At 63.1% G+C, this 13,293-nt stretch overlaps 1 protein-coding gene across 1 annotated transcript in view; it reads right to left on the reverse strand.

Moving 5' to 3' along the window:
* SETD1A (SET domain containing 1A, histone lysine methyltransferase) overlaps positions 1-13,293 on the reverse strand; it is a 59,144-nt gene that overhangs the window by 38,985 nt on the left and 6,866 nt on the right. Inside the window, 14 exon segments of the mRNA XM_075319840.1 lie at positions 2,161-2,442; positions 2,444-2,569; positions 2,572-2,628; positions 2,630-2,668; positions 2,671-2,967; positions 5,527-5,613; positions 5,615-5,710; positions 5,787-5,840; positions 5,842-5,871; positions 5,873-5,892; positions 6,168-6,291; positions 6,293-6,439; positions 6,535-6,633; positions 9,764-9,911. Of these exon segments, the coding sequence (XP_075175955.1) occupies positions 2,161-2,442; positions 2,444-2,569; positions 2,572-2,628; positions 2,630-2,668; positions 2,671-2,967; positions 5,527-5,613; positions 5,615-5,710; positions 5,787-5,840; positions 5,842-5,871; positions 5,873-5,892; positions 6,168-6,291; positions 6,293-6,439; positions 6,535-6,633; positions 9,764-9,911 (1,606 nt within the window).

Raw genomic sequence — 13,293 nt, forward strand, 5'->3', positions numbered from 1 at the left:
GACCGCAGGATCCTTTCGTTTTTCTGCCCCCTTTAAGGCCTCCGTTTTATCCCCCGGCGCAGGTGTGGACGGAGGCGGCGGCGGACTTCTTCAGGACGCGACACATTTCAGGCAGACACATATTTAATCTCCACATAAATAAGGACACAAGAAACAATGGCCGCTCCGCTGCGGTGGAAGGTGAAAAATAGCAGGACCGCCCGCCTTAAAGGGGCACAACCGCTAAACAAAAAAAAACAAAAAAAACAAGTCTGCGAGGTAGAAACATAAACAGTCCTGTCGGCTGCAGGCGTCGCGGCCCCGGGGTCCTCCGGATTCCCTGCCGCTGACTGGTTAGTACGTGCGGTTCCCTGAAGCCGTCCGTGTATGCGAGGGCGCGCGACGGCCGCGTGAGCGCAAGAGGCCGGGGCGGCACTTCAGGTGAGACAGCAAAATAAGCAGGGTGTTATACAGACCAGCAAGCACATGACACCAGAGAGCAATCGCACAGCCTTACAGCTTCTCATAAGATTACACATTCTCTGGAATGGCACCTGCAGTATAAAGCATGGAGGGTTTTTAGGATTTTTGTCTACGGTCCGGCTGCATGTAGTCATGACAACGAGAATGAAACCCTCCCTTCTTTACACTGCAGGCTGCACTCACAGAAGAAGTGTGGGGTGCGCACAATAAAAGCTTCCCTCATCGGCCCCATTACCCTGGCAAATGCTCTTATGCCTCAAGAGCCTTCATTTATACGCACCGGCCCTTTAATGTACATAGACCACCCAGGGGGCAATAGGGCACAGCCTGGACAGTGAGGGGTAAAACGGTATCCCCCCCCGTCTTTCTAGACCCCTGCTGCTGTCAGTGGAACAATCTCCCGTCCGGATGCTGAAGACCCAGCACGAGCCGCATCCTTCCCACAGCTGAGGGTTTGTTACCAGTGTACCCACAGACCATGCTGCGTGTCCTGCACCGACACACTGTAACAGAGGATCAGGCGCAGCACAGACTGGAGGCGCTGTGACCAACCCTCGGGCCATGGAGGGGTCTCTGGATGTTACACACAAAAGGTTTCTATCCACAGAGAGCAATCAGAGGACTGGAATCAGGAATCTGCCCCCGCGGGTCTCCGCAGAGCGCCTGGCCTGAGCGGAGGGATCGCCGCTCTGCAGACGGATTGGTCAGGCCCTGAGCGGGAGGATCGCCCCTCTGCAGACGGATTGGTCAGGCCTGAGCGGAGGGATCGCCCCTCTGCAGACGGATTGGTCAGGCCTGAGCGGAGGGATCGCCCCTCTGCAGACGGATTGGTCAGGCCTGAGCGGAGGGATCGCCCCTCTGCAGACGGATTGGTCAGGCCTGAGCGGAGGGATCGCCCCTCTGCAGACGGATTGGTCAGGCCTGAGCGGAGGGATCGCCCCTCTGCAGACCGGATTGGTCAGGCCTGAGCGGAGGGATCGCCCCTCTGCAGACGGATTGGTCAGGCCTGAGCGGGAGGGATCGCCCCTCTGCAGACGGATTGGTCAGGCCTGAGCGGAGGGATCGCCCCTCTGCAGACGGATTGGTCAGGCCTGAGCGGAGGGATCGCCCCTCTGCAGACGGATTGGTCAGGCCTGAGCGGAGGGATCGCCCCCTCTGCAGACGGATTGGTCAGGCCTGAGCGGAGGGATCGCCCCTCTGCAGACGGATTGGTCAGGCCTGAGCGGAGGGATCGCCCCTCTGCAGACGGATTGGTCAGGCCTGAGCGGAGGGATCGCCCCTCTGCAGACGGATTGGTCAGGCCTGAGCGGAGGGATCGCCCCTCTGCAGACGGATTGGTCAGGCCTGAGCGGAGGGATCGCCCCTCTGCAGACGGCATTGGTCAGGCCTGAGCGGAGGGTTCGCACCCTCTGCATACGGATTGGTCAGGCCTGAGCGGATGGATCGCCCCTCTGCAGACGGATTGGTCAGGTCTGAGCGGAGGGATCGCCGCTCTGCAGACGGGATTGGTCAGGTCTGAGCGGAGGGATCGCCGCTCTGCAGACGGATTGGTCAGGTCTGAGCGGAGGGATCGCCGCTCTGCAGACGGATTGGTCAGGTCTGAGCGGAGGGATCGCCGCTCTGCAAGATGGATTGGTCAGGTCTGAGCAGATCTCCGTCCATCCATTACGATCAGTAACAAATGATTTGGCGTCTTACCCGTTCTTGCCCGTTTGCCGTCGTCCTGCCGAGGTCGCCGAACCTCAGAATGGCCTCTGCCGACACATCCTCGAAGCTGGCGGGCGGAGGAGGGGTGTAGGGGCCGTGCGCAGGCGGTGGGACTTCTTCGTGGACTGCGGCCTCCTGCCCGGCGCCCTCTGCCGTGCCTTCATCTTCTTCCTCGGTGTCGGAGGGGAGGAAGGAGAACTTGGAGCGCTGCTCCTTCAGGAGCGCCTCGATTCGGGAGTCCAGGCTGCTGCTGTGCTGGGTGAACGGCAGGCTCCTCCGAGATACCGTCAGGAAGCGGGGAACACGATCCGGGGCGGGGTGACGGGGGCGGGGAGCAGGCTGGCAGCGGGGGCGGCGGCGGTGGAGGCTCCCAGCCTTCGGAGGGTGGAGGAGGAGGGTGTGCGGTACGGAGGAGGAGGGTGGGGATGGAGGCAGGGGCGGGTGGGCCATTCTGTAGTCCCCGGTCAGGGTGAGGGTCATCGGGAGGCAGAGGCGGGGGTGAGTGGGCAGCGGAGGAGTCCCAGGAAAGCGGTGTACGGGCGGGTCTTCTGGGGGTGGGGGAGGCTTGCGGTGGCGGGAGCGGTAGGACTGCGGGGAGGAGCGGTGTTGGTGGCGGTGGTAACGTCTGTGGGTGCTGTCATGCTGTGAGGAGGAGGACGTGGACGTGGAGGAGGACGACGTGGCCGGAGAGTAGTGGTGCCCGGACCGGCGGGAGTAGGAATCGCCAGTGCTGTTCTCGTGCCGCCGAGACTTATATCCTGAGGAGTCCTGGGAGCTGGAATGGCTGGGGGTCCCTGCCTGCAAGGAGAGGAGGAGAGGAGGAGAGGGTGAGGAGACAGCGCCAGACACCGGACCCCCCCACACATACCAGACCCCCCACAGATACCGCACCCCCCCACAGATACCAGACCCCCGCCCAGATACCGGACCCCCCCACAGATACCGGACCCCCCCACAGATACCGGACCCCCCCACAGATACCGGACCTCCCTCCCCCCCCCAGACACCAGACCCCAGACACCGGACCCCCCCCACAGATACCGGACGCCCCGTCCCAGATACCAGACCCCCCCCACAGATACCGGACCCCCCCCCGCCCGCCCCCGCCCAGATACCGGACCCCACCCCCACAGATACCGGAGCAGAAAGAGACCCCGTCCACAACATAGGAGAAAGCTCCTCTGTCTCCACGACCCAGAGAATACGGCAGCACTGAACATATCCCCCCCACCTCCTCCCGAAGCCCCCACCAGTGCGGCCGCTCTGCAACCCCCAGTATAACCAGACAGACCAAAGCTGGGGGTCACCGGACAGAGACCATCGGTGTATGGTATATACCGATGTCACAGTGCTGCCGCTAACCACAGTATACCCGATGCCACCCCCCATATATTATATATACCCCGCTGTATACCCAGTGCCGCCCCCATATATTATATATACCCCGCTGTATACCCGCAGTGCCGCCCCCCATATATTATATATACCCTGCTGTATACCCAGTGCCGCCCTATATATTATATATACCCCAGTGTATACCCAGTGCCGCCCCCATATATTATATATACCCCGCTGTATACCCCAGTGCCGCCCCCATATATTATATATACCCTGCTGTATACCCCAGTGCCAGCCCTATATATATATATATACCCCGCTGTATACCCAGTGCCGCCCCCCATATATTATATATACCCCGGTGTATACCCAGTGCCGCCCCCATATATATTATATATACCCCGGTGTATACCCAGTGCCGCCCTATATATTATATATACCCCGGTGTATACCCAGTGCCGCCCCCCATATATTATATATACCTCCGCTGTATACCAGTGCCGCCCTATATATTATATATACCTCGGTGTATACCCAGTGCCACCCCCATATATTATATATACCCCAGTGTATACCCAGTGCCGCCCTATATATTATATATACCTCCGGTGTATACCCAGTGCCGCCCTATATATTATATATACCCCGCTGTATACCCAGTGCCGCCCTATACATTATATATACCCCGGTGTATACCCAGTGCCACCCCCATATATTATATATACCCCGCTGTATACCCAGTGCCGCCCCCATATATTATATATACCCCGCTGTATACCCAGTGCCGCCCCCATATATTATATATACCTCCAGTGTATACCCAGTGCCGCCCCTATATATTATATATACCCCAGTGTATACCCAGTGCCGCCCCCCATATATTATATATACCCCGGTGTATACCCAGTGCCCGCCCTATATATTATATATACCCCGGTGTATACCCAGTGCCGCCCCCATATATTATATATACCCCGGTGTATACCCAGTGCCGCCCCCCATATATTATATATACCCCGGTGTATACCCAGCTGCCGCCCTATATATTATATATACCCCGGTGTATACCCAGTGCCGCCCCATATATTATATATATACCCCGCTGTATACCCAGTGCCGCCCCCCATATATTATATATACCCCGCTGTATACCCAGTGCCGCCCCCATATATTATATATACCCCGGTGTATACCAAGTGCCGCCCCCATATATTATATATACCCCGGTGTATACCCAGTGCCGCCCCCATATATTATATATACCCTGCTGTATACCCAGTGCCGCCCTATATATTATATATACCCCGGTGTATACCCAGTGCCGCCCCCATATATTATATATACCCTGCTGTATACCCAGTGCCGCCCTATATATTATATATACCCCGTGTATACCCAGTGCCGCTCCCATATATTATATATACCCCGTTGTATACCCCAGTGCCGCCCCCCATATATTATATATACCCCGGTGTATACCCAGTGCCGCCCCCATATATTATATATACCCCGGTGTATACCCAGTGCCCGCCCCCATATATTATATATACCCCGGTGTATACCCAGTGCCGCCCCCATATATTATATATACCCCGGTGTATACCCAGTGCTGCCCCCATATATTATATATACCCTGGTGTATACCCAGTGCCGCCCCAATATATTATATATACCCCCGGTGTATACCCAGTGCCCGCCCCCATATATTATATATACCCTGGTGTATACCCAGTTGCTGCCCCCATATATTATATATACCCCGGTGTATACCCAGTGCTGCCCCCATATATTATATATACCCCGCTGTATACCCAGTGCCGCCCCTATATATTATATATACCCCCGGTGTATACCCAGTGCTGCCCCTCCATATATTATATATACCCCGGTGTATACCCAGTGCCGCCCCCCATATATTATATAATACCCCGGTGTATACCCAGTGCCGCCCCCATATATTATATATACCCCCGGTGTATACCCGATGCCACAGTCTATCTAGATATGACGAGGTCTCACCCTGCTGGAATAGGCAGAGTCCTGAGAGTAGGGCGTCCCGGCCCTCGGAGTGTATGGGGTGCCCTGCGAGGAGCTGAGGGATGGGGTTGTACTGGCTGTAGGTGGAGCCGAGGTCTTGAGAAGATGGTGTCCCATTGCCAGGAACCAGCGTGGTGTCACTGGACGGGCGGCGCCGGCAGTCCACCTGAGACAGAGGAGAGGTTTATGTAGCGGACGGCTCAGGGACCGCACAGACCCCGCGCTCCGCAGTGAATGCTCACAGGCTCCGGAGGCCTCTCCTGCGCCCACCGGCCGGTGGTGGGGACAGTCTGGGGGGTTGTAGGATCCGTTCACGATCAGGTCGTTAGTATTTCTGTCTTTGCTGACCTGTAAGAAAACGATGGAGGCGCAATCAGTGCAGGGTCCCCCGTGGCAGACGTCAGTGAGCCCCCCACCACCGTCCAATCCGCATCTACTATACTGACCCTGAAACCCAAAACTATTAACGGGAGAACACCGGACGAGCCCCCAGACCCCGGACGAGCCCCCAGACGAGCCACCAGACCCCGGACGAGCCCCCAGACCCCGGACGAGCCCCCAGACCCCGGACGATCCCCCAGACGGGCCCCCAGACACCGGACGAGCCCCCGTGCCCCGCGTACCTCGGGTGTCCAGCTCTGCGTGGATGATGTTGCCCATGACGGACGTGTTGTGGAGGTGGGTGACCGTCTCCCTCGCGGCTCGGGAGCTGGAGAACAGGACCTTGGCCAGGCCCAGGTGCTTGCGGTGTTTTTGGGTGCAGCAGGATCTCCACATCTTCCACGTTCCCGAATTTGTGGCACATTTCTTTCAGGAAGAGCTCGCGCACGTTGTCGTTCAGGTGGGCGAAGGTGACCTCCTTCTGCGGGAGCTGCCCGACGTAAAACTCATCAAACTGGAGGGAAAAGGAGAGAAGGCGGCGGTGAGGACCCGGAAAACCCAACCATGGGAGAGGCCAGAGCCCTCCGAGGAGTCAACCAGGTCAGGTACCTTAAATTTGGGAACAGGAAGGGACACATCTCGGGGTTTGCTCCACAGACGGTGCTGCCGAGGGTCCCGCACGTCTCCGACTGGAAGATACGATCCGTCCTGGAAAAGGAGAGAGAATCTCAGCGCACATTCCTCAACACCGGGGGCCGAGACCCCCGGGAAAGGAGCTCCACACACACAGCCGAGACCCTCGGGAAAGAAGCTCCACACACACAGCCGAGACCCCCGGGAAAGGAGCTCCACACACACAGCCGAGACCCCCGGGGAAAGGAGCTCCACACACACAGCAGAGACCCCCCGGGAAAGGAGCTCACACACACAGCCCAGAACCCAAGGAAAGGAGCTCCACACAAGAGCCCAGACCCCCGGGAAAAAAGCTCCACACACAGAACCCAGACCCCCGGGAAAGAGGAGCTCCACCACACACAGCCGAGACCCCCGGGAAAGGAGCTCCACACACACAGCCTAGACCCCCGGGAAAGGAGCTCCACACACACAGCCTAGACCCCCGGGAAAGGAGCTCCACACACAGCCCAGACCCCCGGGAAAGGAGCTCCACACAGAGCCCAGACCCCCGGGAAAAAAGCTCCACACACAGAACCCAGACCCCCGGGAAAGGAGCTCCACACACACAGCCGAGACCCCCGGGAAAGGAGCTCCACACACACAGCCTAGACCCCCGGGAAAGGAGCTCCACACACAGCCCAGAACCCAAGGAAAGGAGCTCCACACAGAGCCCAGACCCCCGGGAAAAAAGCTCCACACACAGAACCCAGACCCCCGGGAAAGGAGCTCCACACACACAGCCTAGACCCCCGGGAAAGGAGCTCCACACACACAGCCTAGACCCCCGGGAAAGGAGCTCCACACACAGCCCAGAACCCAAGGAAAGGAGCTCCACACAGAACCCAGACCCCCGGGAAAGGAGCTCCACACAGAGCCCAGGACCCCCGGGAAAGGAGCTCCACACACACAGCCTAGACCCCCGGGAAAGGAGCTCCACACACAGCCCAGAACCCAAGGAGAAGGAGCTCCACACAGAGCCCAGGACCCCCAGGAAAGAAGCTCCACACAGAGCCCAGACCCCCCGGGAAAGAAGCTCCCCAAAGAGCCCAGACCCCCGGGAAAGGAGCTCCACACACACAGCCTGAGACCCTCGGGAAAGAAACTCCACACACACAGCCTAGACCCCCGGGAAAAAAGCTCCACACACAGAGCCTAGACCCCCGGGAAAGGAGCTCCACACACACAGGCCTAGACCCCCGGGAAAGGAGCTCCACACACAGAGCCGAGACCCCCGGGAAAGAAGCTCCACACACAGAGCCCAGAACCCCGGGAAAGGAGCTCCACACACACAGCCGAGACCCCCCGGGAAAGGAGCTACACACACACACAGCCGAGACCCCCGGGAAAGGAGCTCCACACAGACAACCCGAGACCCCCGCGAAAGGAGCTCCACACACACAGCCTAGACCCCCGGGAAAGGAGCTCCACACACACAGCCTAGACCCCCGGGAAAGGAGCTCCACACACACAGCCTAGACCCCCGGGAAAGGAGCTCCACACACACAGCCTAGACCCCCGGGAAAGGAGCTCCACACACACAGCCTAGACCCCCGGGAAAGGAGCTCCACACACACTGCCTAGATCCCCCGGGAAAGGAGCTCCACACACACAGCCGAGACCCCCGGGAAAGGAGCTCCACACACACAGCCGAGACCCCCGGGAAAGGAGCTCCACACACACAGCCTAGACCCCCGGGAAAGGAGCTCCACACACACAGCCGAGACCCCCCGGGAAAGGAGCTCCACACACACAGCCTAGACCCCCGGGAAAGGAGCTCCACACACACAGCCCAGAACCGAAGGAAAGGAGCTCCACACAGAAACCCAGACCCCCGGGAAAAAAGCTCCACTACACAGAGCCCAGACCCCCGGGAAAGGAGCTCCACATACAGAGCCCAGACCCCAGGAAAGAAGCTCCACACAGAGCCCAGACCCCCGGGAAAAAAGCTCCACACACAGAGCCCAGACCCCCGGGAAAGAAGCTCCCCAAAGAGCCCAGACCCCCGGGAAAGGAGCTCCACACACACAGCCGAGACCCCCGGGAAAGGAGCTCCACACACACAGCCTAGACCCCCGGGAAAGGAGCTCCACACACAGAGCCGAGACCCCCGGGAAAGGAGCTCCACACACACAGCCGAGACCCTCGGGAAAGAAGCTCCACACACAGAGCCCAGAACCCCGGGAAAGGAGCTCCACACACACAGCCGAGACCCCCGGGAAAGGAGCTCCACACACACACAGCCGAGACCCCCGGGAAAGGGAGCTCCACACACACAGCCGAGACCCCCGCGAAAGGAGCTCCACACACACAGCCTAGACCCCCGGGAAAGGAGCTCCCACACACACAGCCTAGACCCCCGGGAAAGGAGCTCCACACACACAGCCTAGACCCCCGGGAAAGGAGCTACACACACACAGCCTAGACCCCCGGGAAAGGAGCTCCACACACACAGCCGAGACCCCCGGGAAAGGAGCTCCACACACACAGCCTAGACCCCCCGGGAAAGGAGCTCCACACACACAGCCTAGACCCCCGGGAAAGGAGCTACACACACACAGCCTAGACCCCCGGGAAAGGAGCTCCACACACACAGCCGAGACCCCCCGGGAAAGGAGCTCCACACACACAGCCTAGACCCCCGAAAAAGGAGCTCCACACACACACAGCCCAGAGACCCAAGGAAAGGAGCTCTACACACACAGCCCAGAACCCAAGGAAAGGAGCTCTACACACACAGCCCAGAACCCAAGGAAAGGAGCTCTACACACACAGCCCAGACCCCAGGAAAGGAGCTCCACACACACAGCCCAGACCCCCCAGGAAAGGAGCTCCACACACACAGCCCAGACCCCCAGGAAAGGAGCTCCACACACACAGCCCAGACCCCCAGGAAAGAAGCCTCCACACAGAGCCCAGACCCACGGGAAAGGAGCTCCACACAGAGCCCAGACCCACGGGAAAGGAGCTCCACACAGAGCCCAGAACCCACGGGAAAGGAGCTCCACACATCCCCAAAGAGCCCAGACCCCCGGGAAAGGAGCTCCACACACACAGCCGAGACCACCAGGGCACAGCTGTAATCACCAATACAGAGCCACATCCACCGATACAGCCGTGTCTACATTATACCCCTCCCCAGTGACCTTGCTCGGGCGCCACTTACCGTGCTGTTGAAGTGCACTCCATCGTAGCGGTAAACCTTCTGTGTGGCTTTGCGGAGCGCGGGGTCAAGCAGCAGTTTGTAATTAGTCCAATGGAAGCTGGCGGCTCTGTGACTCTCGCCCTCGGGGCTCCATCTGGGGACATCTGACCTGTGAAGGGGACAACAGCGATGAGGAGCAGACATCAGCGACCAAAGGGGGACGCCACCCCGTCTCCCTCTGCACTTTCTCCCTCCCTACGCTCCCTCCCTCTCCCTCCCCTCTGCACTCGGGTCGCTCCCCTCCCTCCCTCCCCCTCTGCACTCGGGTCCCTCCCTCCCTCCCCCCTCTGCGCTCGGGTCGCTCCCTCCCCTCCCTCCCCCTCTGCGCTCGGGTCGCTCCCTCCCTCCCTCCCTCCCCCTCTGCGCTCGGGTCGCTCCCCTCCCTCCCTCCCCCTCTGCGCTCGGGTCGCTCGCTCCCTCCCTCCCCCCTCTGCGCTCGGGTCGCTCCCCTCCCTCCCTCCCCCTCTGCGCTCGGGTCGCTCCCCTCCCTCCCCTCCCCCTCTGCGCTCGGTCGCTCCCTCCTCTCCCTCCCTCCCCCTCTGCGCTCGGGTCGCTCCCTCCCTCCCTCCCCCTCTGCGCTCGGGTCGCTCCCTCCCCTCCCTCCCCCTCTGCGCGCTCGGGTCGCTCCCTCCCTCCCTCCCCCTCTGCGCTCGGGTCGCTCCCTCCCTCCCTCCCCCTCTGCGCTCGGGTCGCTCCCTCCTCCTCCCTCCCCCTCTGCGCTCGGGTCGCTCCCTCCCTCCCTCCTCCCCTCTGCGCTCGGGTCGCTCCCTCCCTCCCTCCCCCTCTGCGCTCGGGTCGCTCCCTCCTCCTCCCTCCCCCTCTGCGCTCAGGTCGCTCCCTCCCCTCCCTCCCTTCCCCTCTGCGCTCGGGTCGCTCCCTCCCTCCCTCCCTTCCCCCTCTGCGCTCGGGTCGCTCCCTCCCTCCCTCCCTTCCCCTCTGCGCTCGGGTCGCTCCCTCCTCTCCCTCCCTCCCCCTCTGCGCTCGGGTCGCTCCCTCCCTACCTCCCTCCCCCTCAGCGCTCGGGTCGGTCGCTCTCCCTCCCTCCCCCTCTGCGCTCGGGTCGCTCCCTCCCTCCCTCCCCCTCTGCCGCTCGGGTCGGTCCCTCCTCCCCCTCTGCGCTCGGGTCGCTCTACCTCCCTCCCTCCCTCCCACCCCCCCTCTGCGCTCGGGTCGCTCGCTCCCTCCCACCCCCTCTGCGCTCGGGTCTCGCTCCCCTCCCTCCCTGCGCTCCGGGTCGCTCCCTCCCTCCCTCCCTTCCCTCTGCGCTCGGGTCGCTCCGCTCCCTCCCTCCCTTCCCCCTCTGCGCTCGGGTCGCTCCCTCCCTCCCTCCCCCTCTGCGCTCGGGTCGCTCCCTCCCTACCTCCCTCCCCCTCAGCGCTCGGGTCGGTCGCTCCCTCCTCCCCCTCTGCGCTCGGGTCGCTCCCTCCCCTCCCTCCCCCTCTGCGCTCGGGTCGGTCCCTCCCTCCTCCCCTCTGCGCTCGGGTCGCTCCCTCCCTCCCTCCCTCCCTCCCTCCCACCCCCCTCTGCGCTCGGGTCGCTCGCTCCCTCCCACCCCCTCTGCGCTCGGGTCGCTCCCTCCCTCCTGCGCTCGGGTCGCTCCCTCCCTCCCTCCTGCGCTCCGGGTCGCTCCCTCCCTCCCCTCCCTGCGCTCGGGTCGCTCCCATCCCTCCCTCCCTGCGCTCGGGTCGCTCCCTCCCTCCCTCCCTGCGCTCGGGTCGCTCCCTCCCTCCCTCCCTGCGCTCGGGTCGCTCCCTCCCTCCCTCCCTCCCTGCGCTCGGGTCGCTCCCGTCCCTCCCTCCCTCCCCTGCGCTCGGGTCGCTCCCTCCCTCCCTCCCTCCCTGCGCTCGGGTCGCTCCCCTCTCCTCCCTCCCTCCCTGCGCTCGGGTCGCTCCCCTCCCTCCCTGCGCTCGGGTCGCTCCCTCCCTCCCTCCCCTCCCTGCGCTCGGGGTCGCTCCCCTCCCTCCCTCCCTGCGCTCGGGTCGCTCCTCCCTCCCTCCCTCCTGCGCTCGGGTCGCTCCCTCCCTCCCTCCCTCCCTCCGCTCGGGTCGCTCGCTCCCTCCCCTCCCTCCCTCCCTCCCTGCGCTCGGTCGCTCCCTCCCTCCCTCCCTGCGCTCGGGTCGCTCCCTCCCTCCCTCCCTGCGCTCGGGTCGCTCCCTCCCTCCCCTCCCTGCGCTCGGGTCGCTCCCTCCCTCCCTCCCCTTCTGCGCTCGGGTCGCTCCCCCTTCCCTCCCTCTCCCTTCTGCGCTCGGGTCGCTCTCCTCCCTCCTCCTCTGCGCTCGGGTCGCTCCCTCCCTCCCTCCCCTTCTGCGCTCGGGTCGCTCCCTCCCTCCTCCCCCTTCTGCGCTCGGGTCGCTCCCTCCCTCCCTTCTGCGCTCGGGTCGCTCCCTCTCCTCCCTTCTGCGCTCGGGTCGCTCCTCTCCCTCCCCTCTTCTGCGCTCGGGTCGCTCCCTCCCTCCCCTCTCTGCGCTCGGGTCGCTCCCTCCCTCCCTCCCCTTCTGCGCTCGGGTCGCTCCCTCCCTCCCCTTCTTGCGCTCGGGTCGCTCCCCTCCCTCCCTCCTCTGCGCTCGGGTCGCTCCTCCCTCCCTCTCCTCCTCCTGCGCTCGGGTCGCTCCCTCCCTCCCTCCCTCCCTCTGCGCTCGGGTCGCTCCCTCCCTCCTCCTTCCTGCGCTCGGGTCGCTCCCTCCCTCCCCTCTGCGCTCGGGTCGCTCCCTCCCTCCCCTCTGCGCTCGGGTCGCTCCCTCCCTCCCCTTCTGCGCTCGGGTCGCTCCCTCCCTCCCCTCTGCGCTCGGGTCGCTCCCTCCTCACCCTCTGCGCTCGGGTCGCTCCCTCCCCTCCCCTCTGCGCTCCGGTCGCTCCCTCCCTCCCTCCCTAGCTCCCCCTCTGCGCTCGGGTCGCTCCCTCCCTCCCTCCCCCCTCTGCGCTCGGGTCGCTCCCCTCCCTCCCTCCCCCTCTGCGCTCGGTCGCTCCCTCCCTCCCTCCCCCTCTGCGCTCGGGTCGCTCCCTCCCTCCCTCCTCCCTCTGCGCTCTCGGGTCGCTCCCTCCCTCCCTCCCCCTCTGCGCTCGGGGTCGCTCCCTCCCTCCCTCCCTCCCCCTCTGCGCTCGGGTCGCTCCCTCCCTCCTCCCTCCCCCCTCCCCCTCTGCGCTCGGGTCGCTCCCTCCCTCCCTCCCCCTCTGCGCTCGGGTCGCTCCCTCCCTCCCTCCCCTCTGCGCTCGGGTCGCTCCCTCCCTCCCTCCCCCTCTGCGCTCGGGTCGCTCCCTTCCTCCTCCCTCCCCCTCTGCGCTCGGGGTCGGTCTCCCTCCTCCCTCCTCCCCCCTCTGCGCTCGGGTCGCTCCCTCCCTCCCTCCCCCTCTGCGCTCGGGTCGCTCCCTCCCTCCCTCCCCCTCTGCGCTCGGGTCGCTCCATCCCTCCCTCCCTCCCCCTCTGCGCTCGGTCGCTCCCTCCCTCCCTCCCCCTCTGCGCTCGGGTCGCTCCCTCCCTCCCTCCCCCTCTG

This window comes from Anomaloglossus baeobatrachus, chromosome 7 (genome assembly GCF_048569485.1).
Source record: "Anomaloglossus baeobatrachus isolate aAnoBae1 chromosome 7, aAnoBae1.hap1, whole genome shotgun sequence".
Classification (NCBI taxonomy): Eukaryota; Metazoa; Chordata; class Amphibia; order Anura; family Aromobatidae; genus Anomaloglossus; species Anomaloglossus baeobatrachus.